General features: G+C 42.4%; 2 protein-coding genes across 4 annotated transcripts in view; both read left to right on the top strand.

Moving 5' to 3' along the window:
• Positions 1-3,022, top strand: part of LOC135703384 (splicing factor, proline- and glutamine-rich-like) — a 76,317-nt gene extending 73,295 nt beyond the window's left edge. The window contains exon 4 of the mRNA XM_065224582.1: positions 3,015-3,022. Within this exon, the coding sequence (XP_065080654.1) occupies positions 3,015-3,022 (8 nt within the window). The remainder of the gene's footprint in view (positions 1-3,014) is intronic.
• aPKC (protein kinase C iota type) overlaps positions 1-13,549 on the top strand; it is a 499,255-nt gene that overhangs the window by 184,593 nt on the left and 301,113 nt on the right. The window lies entirely within an intron of this gene.

The raw sequence follows: 13,549 nt of genomic DNA, 5'->3' as shown, positions 1-13,549 counted from the left end.
GGAAACTACTATTGTGAAGCATATACAATAAGGCAGGCTACAGTGGCCTGGCCATTAAGCAAGTGTGCCAGAATATAAAAAAAGCGCACTATGGTCAAAAACGCATAATATCACGAGAAAAATCGATATCTCTAAAACCATGCACTCTAAAGGTTTAACATATTCGAGAGAGTTTGTTTACAAGAAAAGATCTTCCTTTTGGCATAGGTGATGACTAGGGTGGTCTTCATTTTCCAAAATTAAAATTTCAATTTTTTAAGTTTTAAGATTAAGAATAATAGTTACTCCTACAAAGTCATGGATATTTTAATTTCAAGGAACTTTGCTGAAGAAATCAAAATTCTATCTCATCAAAATATCATCAAAAGGAAGATCTTTACTGGTAGACAAACTCTTCCGAAAATGTCCAACCTCTTAAGGGCATAGTTTTCGAGATATCTATTTTTGCCGTGAAATTTTGCGTTTTCGACCATAGTACAGCGACTTGGAAAAGGGACATTTTGGGTCAGAAAAAAAAATACTAACTTCAATATTATTTGACTGAGGTCCGTATTTTTCCAGCCCGAAAAGTGACTAGTGTAAAAGATCATTTCTAAACTTTTTGTTTAAAATTTCTTTTCTTGAATCCTGATAAAGAGAGAGAGAGAGAGAGAGAGAGAAAGATTAGTAATTTCCATTTAATTCCACTACCTTATTTGCTTATCCTTGACAGATACGAGTATTTCGTCTACAATGTGCAGACCTCTTCAGTGTCTTGTACTAATAATCGACAGTCGGCAGTCGAGTATTGGTACAAGACACTGAAGAAGTCTGCACATTGTAGACGAAATACTCGTATCTGTCAAGGATAAGCAAATAAGGTAGTGGAATTAATTGGAAATTACTAATCTTTCTCTCTCTCTCTCTCTCTCTCTCTCTCTCTCTCTCTCTCTCTCTCTCTCTCTCTCTCTCTCTCTCTCTCTCTCTCTCTCTCTTTATATTATTTTCTTAAATTTTGAACAGAAACCCATTGTTTAGATTTTCAAAATCGTGATTAATTGTTTTGTTTTTTTCCCAGAATTACTCGAAAATTTTGACCGTACGTACTTTTCCTGAAAAGAAATTATTTTTTTCCACAACTTTATCTCGGGCGTCATTTCGATTGGAAGTGAAGTTTTCGAGTTATGATTTGTTGAAAAATATCAAATGCGCCAGTTTTCAGTTTTTTTTTTTGCGAGGTTCAAAATGGTCGACTTTAAGCTTACATGTGGATGATTGACCTTAACAAATAAGTATACAAAGTTTTATGCAAATCGGAGAAAGTTGAATCTGGAATTCATTTTGTTTTGGCTATTTGGTCTGGAATTGCTCAATGTTCATATTTTCTATCAGTATTGACAGTGTCCTAAAATTCAATTGAAAATATCGTAAACCGCCATAACTCTGCCCGGTCAATAAAAACGTTATTTTAACTAAGTGATGAAATAGTTTTGAAGCTACTAACGATAAACTATTTGTTCCAAAAATTCCGGTGTTATATCCTAGACAAATGGTTAATTCCAAGTTCGCTGTGTCATCGTCGGAGTCGCTTATCATATTTTATTTTATCATATACATTTCATTGGTTAGGGATAGGCCTGATTGAAGCGATTTGCCAAAATTTCGTGAATTGAAGGTGGGCTCTTCTCCCCACACATTGGGCCATCCCCTGTATGATGACTTGTTCTGTATCGGGTTGGAACATTTTTATCATTGGAAGGATATTCTTCTTGCTCCCGTCTAAGTGTCTATTCCGTTTGTGACTTTACTAGGTCATACCTTAGGGATTAGAGAGGCTTTGTATGTCATGAAAAATTATCTAGAAAACACATGTACAAATTTTAGGAAAAAGTATGCTTATTAGAACGTGTTGCCCAAAACGGGAAGGCACTGTATTCAATTGAGAACTGCTTAAATAGTAATTCAATTGAGAGTAACCTGCGGACAAATGACATACCAACTACACTCATAGGCGCACACCCGACATTTTCCATACATAGGTATGAACCTCTTTTCTGGTTTTATTCCTTAATTCTCTGCAATATATCAATTGAAAGTGAATGTAACCCAATTGACGTTGATCAGAATTGATTGAATGCGTCTGTAGGATTGCGGTCAATTGAATGATCTGAACATTAGCAGCACTATTGTATTTTGTAAGAATCTCATCAAACAATTCAAAGTCATCTTCCCATTCCAAAGCTCATGTCTCCTTTTAGGTACAATGCACATTTACCAGCCACGCACCGTAGCAAAACTCACACCATATGCTTGCTCAGTGTTGCCAGCTTGTCAGCCCTTTGCCACAGCGCAATAGTAAATTTGTCCTGGAGAGAATGTTGTAACTTTGAACAAATTTCTCAATTGAAAGTACCTATGTTTGTGTTTTTGCGGTTGGCATGCGGTGCTGCTCTTTACGAGAAGCATGATACACCGCAATGCTAACGATGGTGGACAAAAAGATAGCGAATTGAAAAAAGGTGTGCTCTAAAAGTGGCATTCCGGGAAGGATCCCATGGGATGCGTCATGGACCGTTTTCCAAAATGAATGAATTCCAGCGACCAGCACCACTCTTCGCAGGAAGAAAAGAAGTCCTCCACGAACAATTAATCTTCATTGCTCATTTGATGACGTACTTTGCTAGTCCAATTTTCCTTTCTGGTGTAGGCGGCGAAGGTGGTGGTGTTGATGGAGAAATACTCATTTGTTAAGTGAAGTGCTATTTGTTTGGTTTGTATTTACTGCGTCCACCTATCTTTGCCGGGTGGGTTCCAAACCGGGGAAAACGAACAATTTCACCGCTGCTAGTCTCCAGTGTTGCTTCTGCTTTGGTGAATTGCGGTGCCTTAAAAATAGAAATGCTATCCCTTTGTACTTTCGTTAATGAAATTGTTTTATCGTCCAAACAACCATTTGGAAGCATTTCCAGGAACTGTTTCGGATCATTGTGGGTAATTGTATTAATTTGCTTTCGTTTTTCTTGTCCTCTTTACAGGTATGTGACCCTTAACTGATGCTTTGGCAAGTATGAACCATTACCGCTCGCGGTTTAGAAAAAAAATCCAAATGAACTAAATCACCCAAATAGGTGCAATTTTACTGCGCTGTGACCCGGAGAACTAGCTCAAGGTTCACCCGATTTGAACCGATTTATTCCGCTCTAATAGCACTGCAAAACTCACAAAAGACCGCGAACGACGGGTCACGACAAAACTTTCCCCACAAAAGTCATTTCCAAAGCTGCATCGTCGTCGTCGCCTTTAGGTTCATGGTATGTTTTCGGAATTGCCGCTGCAGGCAACGGTCATTTATCGTCGAAAAAGGGTGATTGGATTTTCTTTCGGTTTCTTCCTTTTTTGTTTTTTGACTCGATACATGTACACGAATTTTCCCCCAGACTCGGATCGTTGACGCTCGCATTCTTGATTGCTTCATCCATTTGACCGCGCGCCGAGCTGATGGTGCACTCTCAGATCAAACGCTTTTCGCCCTTGCCTCTGCTCCTTGTGGTTTCTTCTGAAGTGCTTAGCAATTTTTCAGGTAAACGATAACATTGTAAAACCGGTTTCGCTTTTATGACGGTCGCTGCCAACTAGAACACATATTCACACAACGGTGGGGGTGCCTTTTAGCAACAACACTTAATACCTTCTTTCCCCAAATGTGCACAGTGGGTGCAATGTGATGGAAAATTTTATGTATGACACTGTTTCCAACATGATTGTTGTTATGAGTTGCTTGAAAATTGTTATTACTATTGTGAGAGTTTTTTTTTTAAATATGATTTAGATATTCATGAACACATTAAGGTGCAGAAAGCTTCGTAGACATATCTAGAATCAGTGTTGGTAAAATCATCATTCAAATGATATTTTTCCGCTCTCATACGCTCTCAATGCCACGCACAGCGTTGCCAGTATTCCGGATTTATCTGTATTTTTCAGATTTTTAGTAGTCTTGCCAGATACACAGACATACCACGTATATGTCCAGATTTTTTAAATATGTTCCAGATTTTCTCAGATTTTTTAATCATGTTGCTTTAAAAATATCACTGCAATTGATCTAAACTCTAATAAAAAAAAATAAAAAGCCAAACTTGCTACTTTAATTATTAAAGGCCATCAACGTTGGACATTATTGGGATTTTAAGGTGTGTGAAGTGTAAGGAATTTCGAGCTCATTCTGAGTAGAATTCCATCCATCTTTGTGGGCTTCGTAGTCGTGCGACGTCACCCGTCGTTCAGGCGTATTGCCGCTTGAGTCGGTGCAAATTTTGACAATTTGAAAATTTCCCTACTGGTCTACTGGGTGTGGTGTGTTGTCCGTTTTCTTGTGTTAAATATTCAGTCTGTGGACCTTTGATTGAAGACGGTGTCAATTGTCTTATCAACGCTGATGACAATTGCATGGAGATTTTGTGGTTGCAAAACACGACACTCTGCTACGTATATGCGCCATCGGGGACAGTTGTTCGTGCGGAAAGAGAAAGATTTTTCAACGGCACGATCGCGTACTACCTTCGGTACAACACTCAAAACGTCATCCTCGCTGGAGATTTTAACTGCGTGCTACGTCCGACCGACTCAACGAGTTCCAACACAAGCCCGGCTCTCCAAGCGACCGTACGGCAGCTACAGCTTCACGGTCTGTGGCTGAAATTGTACCCCACAACCCCCGCACCCCAGGCGAGTAAGAGAGGTGCCACAGTCGGAAGAAGTGTTAGTTTGTTTACTTAAATGAACCATGCCCATTTTGTTATGGCAAGTTTGCTATAAGAAATGCTCCTCGTGTTTATTAGCGAAATTCACATCATAGATTGATTAATTGCGTAGGAAATCAGTTTGGCACGGCATTTGTGACCAGCATACACCTTCCGGTCGTATGAAGCAGGTCAAAAACTGTCCAGATTGGCAGATAAAAATTTTTGTTTTGAATTTCTGTATAGCAAAATAGTGAACTTTTCGTGAACATTAACGGCAAAGAACTCACCAACACTGGGAGACCGTGAGTTCCTGCCCACCTGTCATCTCCCATCTCGCCCCGCACCCACGTACATCACACACAATGCGGCATCCAGGCTCGACCGCATGTACGTCAGCGCTGGGCTTTGCGAGCATCTACGGAGTTCTGCCACGCACGTATGCTTATTCACGGATCACAAAGCGCCTTCCCCACCTTGGCCGCGAACAAGGACGCGGTTACTGGTCCCTCCACCCTCACCTCTTAACCGCCGAGAACTTAGAGGAATTCCAAGTGCGATGGCAGTTTTGGACCTGCCAACGGAGAAATTTCCCCAGCTGGATGACATGGTGGCTCTCATGCGCGAAGCCAAAAATAAAATCTTTTTTCCGATGGAAGTCAAGTGAAGTTTTCAGGACTTTCAACGCAGAACAACAACGACTCTACGAGCAATAACGACTCGCATATGATGGCTATTACCAGAATCCCACCATGCTGGTGACCATCAACCGCGTAAAAGCACAAATGCTCACGTTGCAGCGGCAGTTTGCGCAAAACTTCATCCGCATCAACGAGACGTTTATAGCCGGCGAGAGCATATCCACTTTCCAGTTGGGTGATTGACGACGTAAAAAAAACAACCATAAAGGTGTATTCAGATCTGAGCGATATTTCACGCGCGGGGCAAGATTTTGCGAAGGTACGAAAGGGAGAGAAGTCAGTCCGCCTTGAGAAGCGTCCGAGAACGGTTGTGTATTTTTGCTCCACTGCGTGCTTTTTTTTAGAGCTCGGGCTATCTTTGTGCTGCCGTGTAGTTTTTCGGTGCTCGCATTTGAATAGTTTTATGTCCCGGACGCGATAATTCTATTTAGAATGATTTGTGCTGATGTTTTTCCCCTGTTGCTTTGGTGCCTGGTGTGCTCTCGCTCCCTTTGTTGACGGTGTGACTCGACCACGCTGATCTATTATTAGGTTTTTGCGGTGTGCATTGCTTTTGTGCACAGAGTGACATGAAGAAGAAAAGTGATATTTAGTTATTGTGTGGTTGGATTCGCTGGAGGAGGAATTGTGTAAAAATGACTAGAGAAAATTAAACATCGAGAATGCGCTCCCGGATATATTGATTTGGTGAGTACGTTCCAGTTGAAGATTGTTCTCTCTAAATATCCCTTTTTTGAATACGTTTCATTAATCAAACATTATTATATGCTGGGTTTGGGGGGGCAGCCTAAGGGTTTCAATGGATTTGTAGACTGGACAAGGGTTCGTGGATTTGCCAGTCCCTTTTCACGTGTTGATAGACGTACATCTTGTCGTTTGTCTTCCAAAGGTCTTCAATGAAGTTGATTCACCCTGCTGCAACAAACCATCAGGCAGAACTTTACAACCAGTGAAGTATCTGCAGTCATAGGTAATCCTTGCACTGATGGTGGGTTCTATTCACATCACATCACATCACAGGTACGAAAGGGAGAGAAGTGATAGTTGTCTCTCTCATTCCAACGTAAAATTTGCTCCGCTTCGCTACTACAGGCTCAGATCTGAATACAGCTTAACAGGGCTGCAGAACGAACGAGGAAAGCAAATACAAGGCTCTCTGGAGATCGAGCAACACATGTTTCGATACTTCAGGGACCTGTATGCGGCGGAAGAGACGAGGCAGGTGGGGGAAGAAATGTTCGAAACTGAGAGAGCCGTACCCGTGAACGACGAAGCCAACGCAGCTCTAATGGCAGAGATCAGCATTGACGAGTTGAAAAACTCCATCCGAACGTCGCAAAAACGTAAATCACCGGGGATCGATGGTTTGCCGGTAGAGTTCTACCTACGAACTTTCGACGTCATCTATCGAGAGCTCTACTTCGTTATTAATGAAGCTAAAGGGTGATACGGTCAAAATTTGGTCAAGGGAAAACGCGTGTAAATCGGTGAAATCGTTTATTTAAAAAATCAAATTAAATTTCTTTTTCAAGTTCAATTAGTATAAAATTCAGAAAAAATATTCAGTTAGGCTTCCGCTTTTCCAAATCCGAATTGCCGGGCCTTACGCTTGACCCCTGCCATCAGATTTTGTACAGCCACCTTGTCCACCTTCTTCGCCGCAGAAAGCTAGTTTGCCTTGAACTGCTGCTCGCCCTTAGCAGTTTTTTTGGTCTTCTTTAGGTTCCGCTTGACAATAACCCAGCTTTTCAAGCCACAGGTACAGATGGCTTGCCAAACCAGATATTTCTTTGCGAACTTTGACAGTTTCATGTGCTTGAAAACATCTGCTACCTTTCCCCTTCCTTTTGCCGTATAAAACTCCTGTCCCGGAAGCTGCTTGTAGTCGGCTTTGACGTAGGTTTCGTCGTCCATTACCACGCAGTCAAATCGTCGTGTACAGCCTCCGGGATCGCGCTTTGGCCGTCGTATTTTGTTTATCATCGCGATTTGGAGTCACTACCTTCTTGTAAGTCGATAGTCCGGCTCGTTTTTTGGCTCGATGCACGGTTGTAGACGATACACCCAGCTTATTTGCGGCATCTCGGAGAGAGAGGTTAGGGTTTCGCTTGAAACTACCGGCAACTCTCTTTGTCGTCTCAGCGGCTTCCGGTTTTCGATTTACCCCCGATCCAGACTTCCTGGCTGTCGACAAACGTTCCCCAAACACTTTAATTACATTTGTAACGGTTGATTTGGCAACTTTTAGCGATTTTGCCAACTTTGCGTTCGAGTAGCTCGGATTTTCGCGATGCGCGAGCAAAATTTTGATACGCTGCTCTTCTTGTTTGGACGGCATTTTGACAACTGAAGAGTGAATTCCAAAATCAAAATAGGAGCAACATTCTACACACACACACACCTTCAAAATGAGGGGTGTTCAGGTTTTTTAAATGCAAAATTGAAAGAAATACGTCAAGTTGATATTGACCAAATTTTGACCGTATCACCCTTTACCTTCGGAACAACACTCAAAACGTCATCCTCGCTGGAGATTTTAACTGCGTTCTACGTCCGAGCGACTCAACGAGTTCCAACACAAGCCCGGCTCTCCAAGCGACCGTACGGCAGCTACAGCTTCACGATCTGTGGCTGAAATTGTACCCCACAACCCCCGCACCCACGTACATCACACACAATGCGGCATCCAGGCTCGACCGCATGTACGTCAGCGCTGGGCTTTGCGAGCATCTACGGAGTTCTGCCACGCACGTATGCTTATTCACGGATCACAAAGCGCCTTCCCCACCTTGGCCGCGAACAAGGACGCGGTTACTGGTCCCTCCACCCTCACCTCTTAACCGCCGAGAACTTAGAGGAATTCCAAGTGCGATGGCAGTTTTGGACCTGCCAACGGAGAAATTTCCCCAGCTGGATGACATGGTGGCTCTCTAGCGCGAAGCCAAAAATAAAATCTTTTTTTCCGATGGAAGTCAAGTGAAGTTTTCAGGACTTTCAACGCAGAACAACAACGACTCTACGAGCAATAACGACTCGCATATGATGGCTATTACCAGAATCCCACCATGCTGGTGACCATCAACCGCGTAAAAGCACAAATGCTCACGTTGCAGCGGCAGTTTGCGCAAAACTTCATCCGCATCAACGAGACGTTTATAGCCGGCGAGAGCATATCCACTTTCCAGTTGGGTGATTGACGACGTAAAAAAAACAACCATAACAGGACTGCAGAACGAACGAGGAGAGCAAATACAAGGCTCTCTGGAGATCGAGCAACACATGTTTCAATACTTCAGGGACCTGTATGCGGCGGAAGAGACGAGGCAGGTGGGGGGAAGAAATGTTCGAAACTGAGAGAGCCGTACCCGAGAACGATGAAGCCAACGCAGCTCTAATGGCAGAGATCAGCATTGACGAGTTGAAAAGCTCCATCCGAACGTTGCAAAAATGTAAATCACCGGGGATCGATGGTTTGCCGGTAGAGTTCTACACCCAACCGGTGGATGTAAAATTCGCTTACAATTATGTGGGATTCATCATCAGAGGATGTAAGTGGAGACCGCATGAACCGAGGATGTGATATACCTAGCTGCGGTCCAATGCAAGAAAATTGGAGACCGAAAAATGTAGAGTGTATTAGTGAGGTAAAAAAAAATAGGAACAAGGTTGCCGACTGGACTCGAACAACGAACGTAGCGATTTTCAGACCTGTGCCTTTTCCCCTGCTCTCTCCATGCTTCTGAATATGGATAGCCTAAAAGCAAACAAGAAGCGCTCATTTCCTCTCACACTCGACTTCGTATGCTTTTTCTGCTGGATAGATTCGAGGCAGCTGTGTGCGTCGTTCTACCATGTTATACATAAAAATCAAGGTAAATGCTTGCTTGTGTAGATGAAAGCACAGACAGAACACGAAATAAAAAAGGCAAAAAACCATTACATCGCCTGCAAGGTCAGCTTCTAACATTCGCTGCGATGTTCATGAACAGAGGATGATAGGAAATGGAACTAACATTCATTGTAATAAATTTTTGGTTTGCGTGTACCTACGAACTTTCGACGTCATCTATCGAGAGCTCTACTTCGTTATTAATGAAGCTATGACGAATGAGCTCCCATCTGAATTCGCCGATGGCACTATTGTGTTGGTTAAAAAGCGAGGTAGGGATGGGACAGCAAGAGCATACCGTCCGATCAGCCTGCTCAACGTCGATTTTAAAATCCTCTCCCGCGTGATGAAGGTCCGCCTGGAACGAGTACTGCGGATCCATCGAGTCCTGAGCGACTCTCAACAATGCGCAAATACCGACCGTTCTATTTTCCAAGCTACACTCTCGCTCAAAGATCGTATTGCGCAGCTAATCGCGAGGAAGCAGAAGGGGAAGATGATCTCGTTCGATCTTGACCACGCGTTCGATCGAGTCTCTCATGAGTTCCTGCATCGGACCTTGCTCTCTCTGGGCTTCGACCAGGGTTCCGTCTGTTGGCTCTCTCAAGTCGCTGCTGCCTCTTCATCACGGCTGCTAGTGAATGGGTGCCTCTCAGAGCTGTTCCGTATAGACCAGGGAGACCCGATGTCGATGCTGCTGTTCGTGCTCTATCTTCATCCCCTCCTCACACGGGTGGAGCGTGTATGCGCTGGTGACCTTTGCGTTGCGTATGCTGATGACATCACGGTGATTGCCACCTCAAAACACACGATCGACCGTATTTATCAGCTGTTTGGTAGCTTCGAGATCGTATCCGGGGCAAAGCTAAATCGGCTGAAAACAGTGGCGATCAATGTTGGTTTCATCAATGGAGATCCACTGACGATACCATGGCTGCAGACAAAGGAGAATGTCAAGGTACTGGGCGTTATTTTCACCAACTCAGTGCAACTGATGGTTAAACTAAACTGGGACGCTTTAGTATCGAGGATCTCGCAACTCATATGGTTGCATAACATGCGCTCCCTTTCCCTGCAGCAGAAACTGCTACTGCTGAACATCTTCATTACAGCGATGTACTCACACGTCGAAGCTGACATCAACGATGGGGACTTTCCTTTTTCGTGGGCTACCCGCACGAGTCCCAATGCAGCAGACAGCAGGGTGGATTGAAACTGCAACTGCCAGCGATCAAATGCAAAGCACTTCTAGTCAATCGTCACCTGCAGGAGATCGTTTCCCTTCCTTATTATCAGTCCCTTTTCGCCCAAAATATTCCTCCCCCCGCCGATCTTCCTTGCCTAAAACTTCTCTCACAGCTAATTCCCTTATTTCCACACCACATCCAACAAAACCCCTCCTGCGATCAAATCCATCGTTTCTACTTGGAACAAACTGAGCTACCCACAGGGGAACGAAACCATCCAGGCATCAATTGGAAAAAGATCTGGATGAACATATCACCGAGAAGGCTATCGTCGAGCCAGCGTACTGATCTCTACCTGCTAGTGAACGAGAAGACGGAGCACCGTAGACTGATGAACGTCATCGGCCGTGCAAACGACCCAAACTGTCAGCACTGTGCGGTAGGAATCGAGACTTTGCAACATAAGTTTTGCGAATGCCCTCGAGTTGCTGCAGCTTGGGCACACATCCAGCGAAAATTGACGACGACGCTCGGCGGCTGGCAGAGGCTGAGCTTCGACGATCTTGTACGGCCAATCTTGGGTAACATGACAACAGCGAGAAGAAATTATATTTTAAAAACGTTCATTAAGTACATCAACTTTGTCAATGTGAATATTAATAATAGAATCAATGTAGACGAGCTAGATTTCGTTTTGACTCTAGAAGGTTGATATATTTTTTTAAATATCTTGAATATGTTATTTATTGCAAGACCTAAATAAACAATATTTTACAAAAAAAAAAAAAAAATAAATGAAGGAAATACAATCCGGAAGAGAAATCTTATGATGAAACTTAAGGAGTATGTTGATACGAATCGTGAGAATAATTTCAAAGGAATTTTGTCCAATTTTTCTATGGAGATTAATTTTAATAAAATTTTAAGCGCAATTTCTGGGAGACTTTCAAAACCATTTTGGCAAAGTACTTGAGTACTTAGTTAATACTGAAAAGGATTTCAAAACAATTCTGACCTTACCTACAAAGCAGTTCAAAGGGAATTATCGGATAAGTCTGAGAAGAGTGTGACGGTCATTCTGAAGAGTGTACCAAGAAAATTGTTAAGAATATTTTAAGAATTTCATAGAGAAAAATGGACAAAAAATTGAGCCAATTCTTGCCACTTTGAAGGAGTTGTGGAATTAGAGAGTGATTTATAAGAGACTAGCTGAGTGTGCCCGGTCTTGCTCGGGATTCAATATTAGCTTGAGTTTATGCGCCGATTTAAAAAAAAGCATGCTATATTGTACGTAACCCCCCCCCCCCCTATTATCTAAGGAGCTACCCCCTATGATTATCTCCTTATACCCCCACTTCGCCCCCACATGCCTAATTTGGTTCCATTTGCTTGATTAGTTCTCGAGTAATGCAGAAATTTCTGTTTCATTTGTATGGGAGCCCCCCCTTACAGAAGGGGGAGGGGTCTCGAACCATCATAAGAACCTTCCACGGCCCCAAAAACCCCTGTATACAAATTTTCACGCCAATCGGTTCAGTAGTTTCCGAGTCTATAAGAGTCAGACAGACAGACAGACAGACAGAAATTCATTTTTATATAGGGGAAGTGCACCAGTATTGGCCATAGGTTCCTATTTTGGCCACACATCAGAAAACCGATTAAATTACAATATTCGTGTATTTTGTGGTCGACATGTTTATGTACACCGATGAATATGATTTGTACCAACAACCTGAAAGCAACTGAACATCTCAAAATTGTGAACAACGTGATATATCGTCAAAAGGTGGCCAATAAAGGAACATGGCCAATACTGGAGCGTTTCCCCTATATAGATAGATTACAAGAGGTAATGCTAAAAACTCTTAGAATTTTACTGGAATAGTTTAGATATTTTCAAGATTAATTTAGGGGAATATAGAAAACAAAATAATGTGGAACACAAGGAAGATTCAAATTGAACTAAAAAAAAGGCGAAGATATCCTGTGAAGAGTTCCAAGTAAATTCAGACCAACCAAGAAATTCATGATCTGGGACGCAGGAAAAATATAAATTCCGGAATTTAGAATCATTGCAAGATCATGATACTTAAAAAATGAAGCTTGAATGTCTGATAGCTTCATTTTTTAAGTATCAGGTATCGTAATTTAATAATTTTTTTTTTTTTTATATTAATTTATTTGTACAGGCTCAATCGAATAAACTTTACAGAGCCGAGTTATCATTTGCATTATACATGATTAATGTCTTAAATCTAGAGTTAAAGGAATTGAACCGATTACTCGCGGTCGTCTCGAGGTTAGTGGAGATTTACAATTTTTTGGATGGGGAAAGGGAGGAGGTTTGAAATATGATTTATTATACAAATATTCAATTAATCCTAAAACATGAACTTATTTCTATTCATCTTGAAGACAAACATTAAAAAAAACTACACGCACAATACACAAACTAAACACAAGGTTAATTAAACTTACAATCTAAGGTTAGTATTCTTAAAGTAAACATATATGAGTTTCATAAACTCCAGATCACGTCTAGCCAAAATATCCCGAACTGGAACATTAGGTTGTCTACCTCGAGCCCGAAGGGAATCGCACAGCTCAGATCTGACTCCACGATGCTCAGCACAAGACCAAAGGATGTGATTGGCGTCTTGGTAACCTTGTCCACATTCACAGAGATTGCTGTCTCCCAGCCCAACACGAAACAAGTGAGCGTTTAACGAATAGTGATTGGACATGAGGCGAGACATCAGACGAATGAAGTCTCGACCCACATCCAACCCCTTGAACCAAGGACTCTTCGACACCTTAGGGATGATCGAGAATAGCCATCGTCCCAAACTTCCTTCACTCCATTTATTTTGCCAGCTGGCGAGCGACTGTTGACGATAAATGAAGAAAAATTCATTGTAGGCGATTTGTCGATCGTAAATATCGCCTTGCATAGCGCCCACCTTAGCAAGTGAGTCCGCCTTCTCATTGCCCGGAATCGAGCAATGAGATGGGACCCATGCAAAGGTGATGACAAAAGATCTTAAAGATAAA

This window comes from Ochlerotatus camptorhynchus, unplaced genomic scaffold (genome assembly GCF_037179485.1).
Source record: "Ochlerotatus camptorhynchus isolate MF236.1 unplaced genomic scaffold, CSIRO-AGI_Acam_v1.1 ptg000021l, whole genome shotgun sequence".
In the NCBI taxonomy this organism is placed as follows: Eukaryota; Metazoa; Arthropoda; class Insecta; order Diptera; family Culicidae; genus Ochlerotatus; species Ochlerotatus camptorhynchus.
The sequence above is the reverse complement of the archived record's forward strand: the minus strand, read 5'-3'. Positions and strand labels throughout refer to the sequence as shown.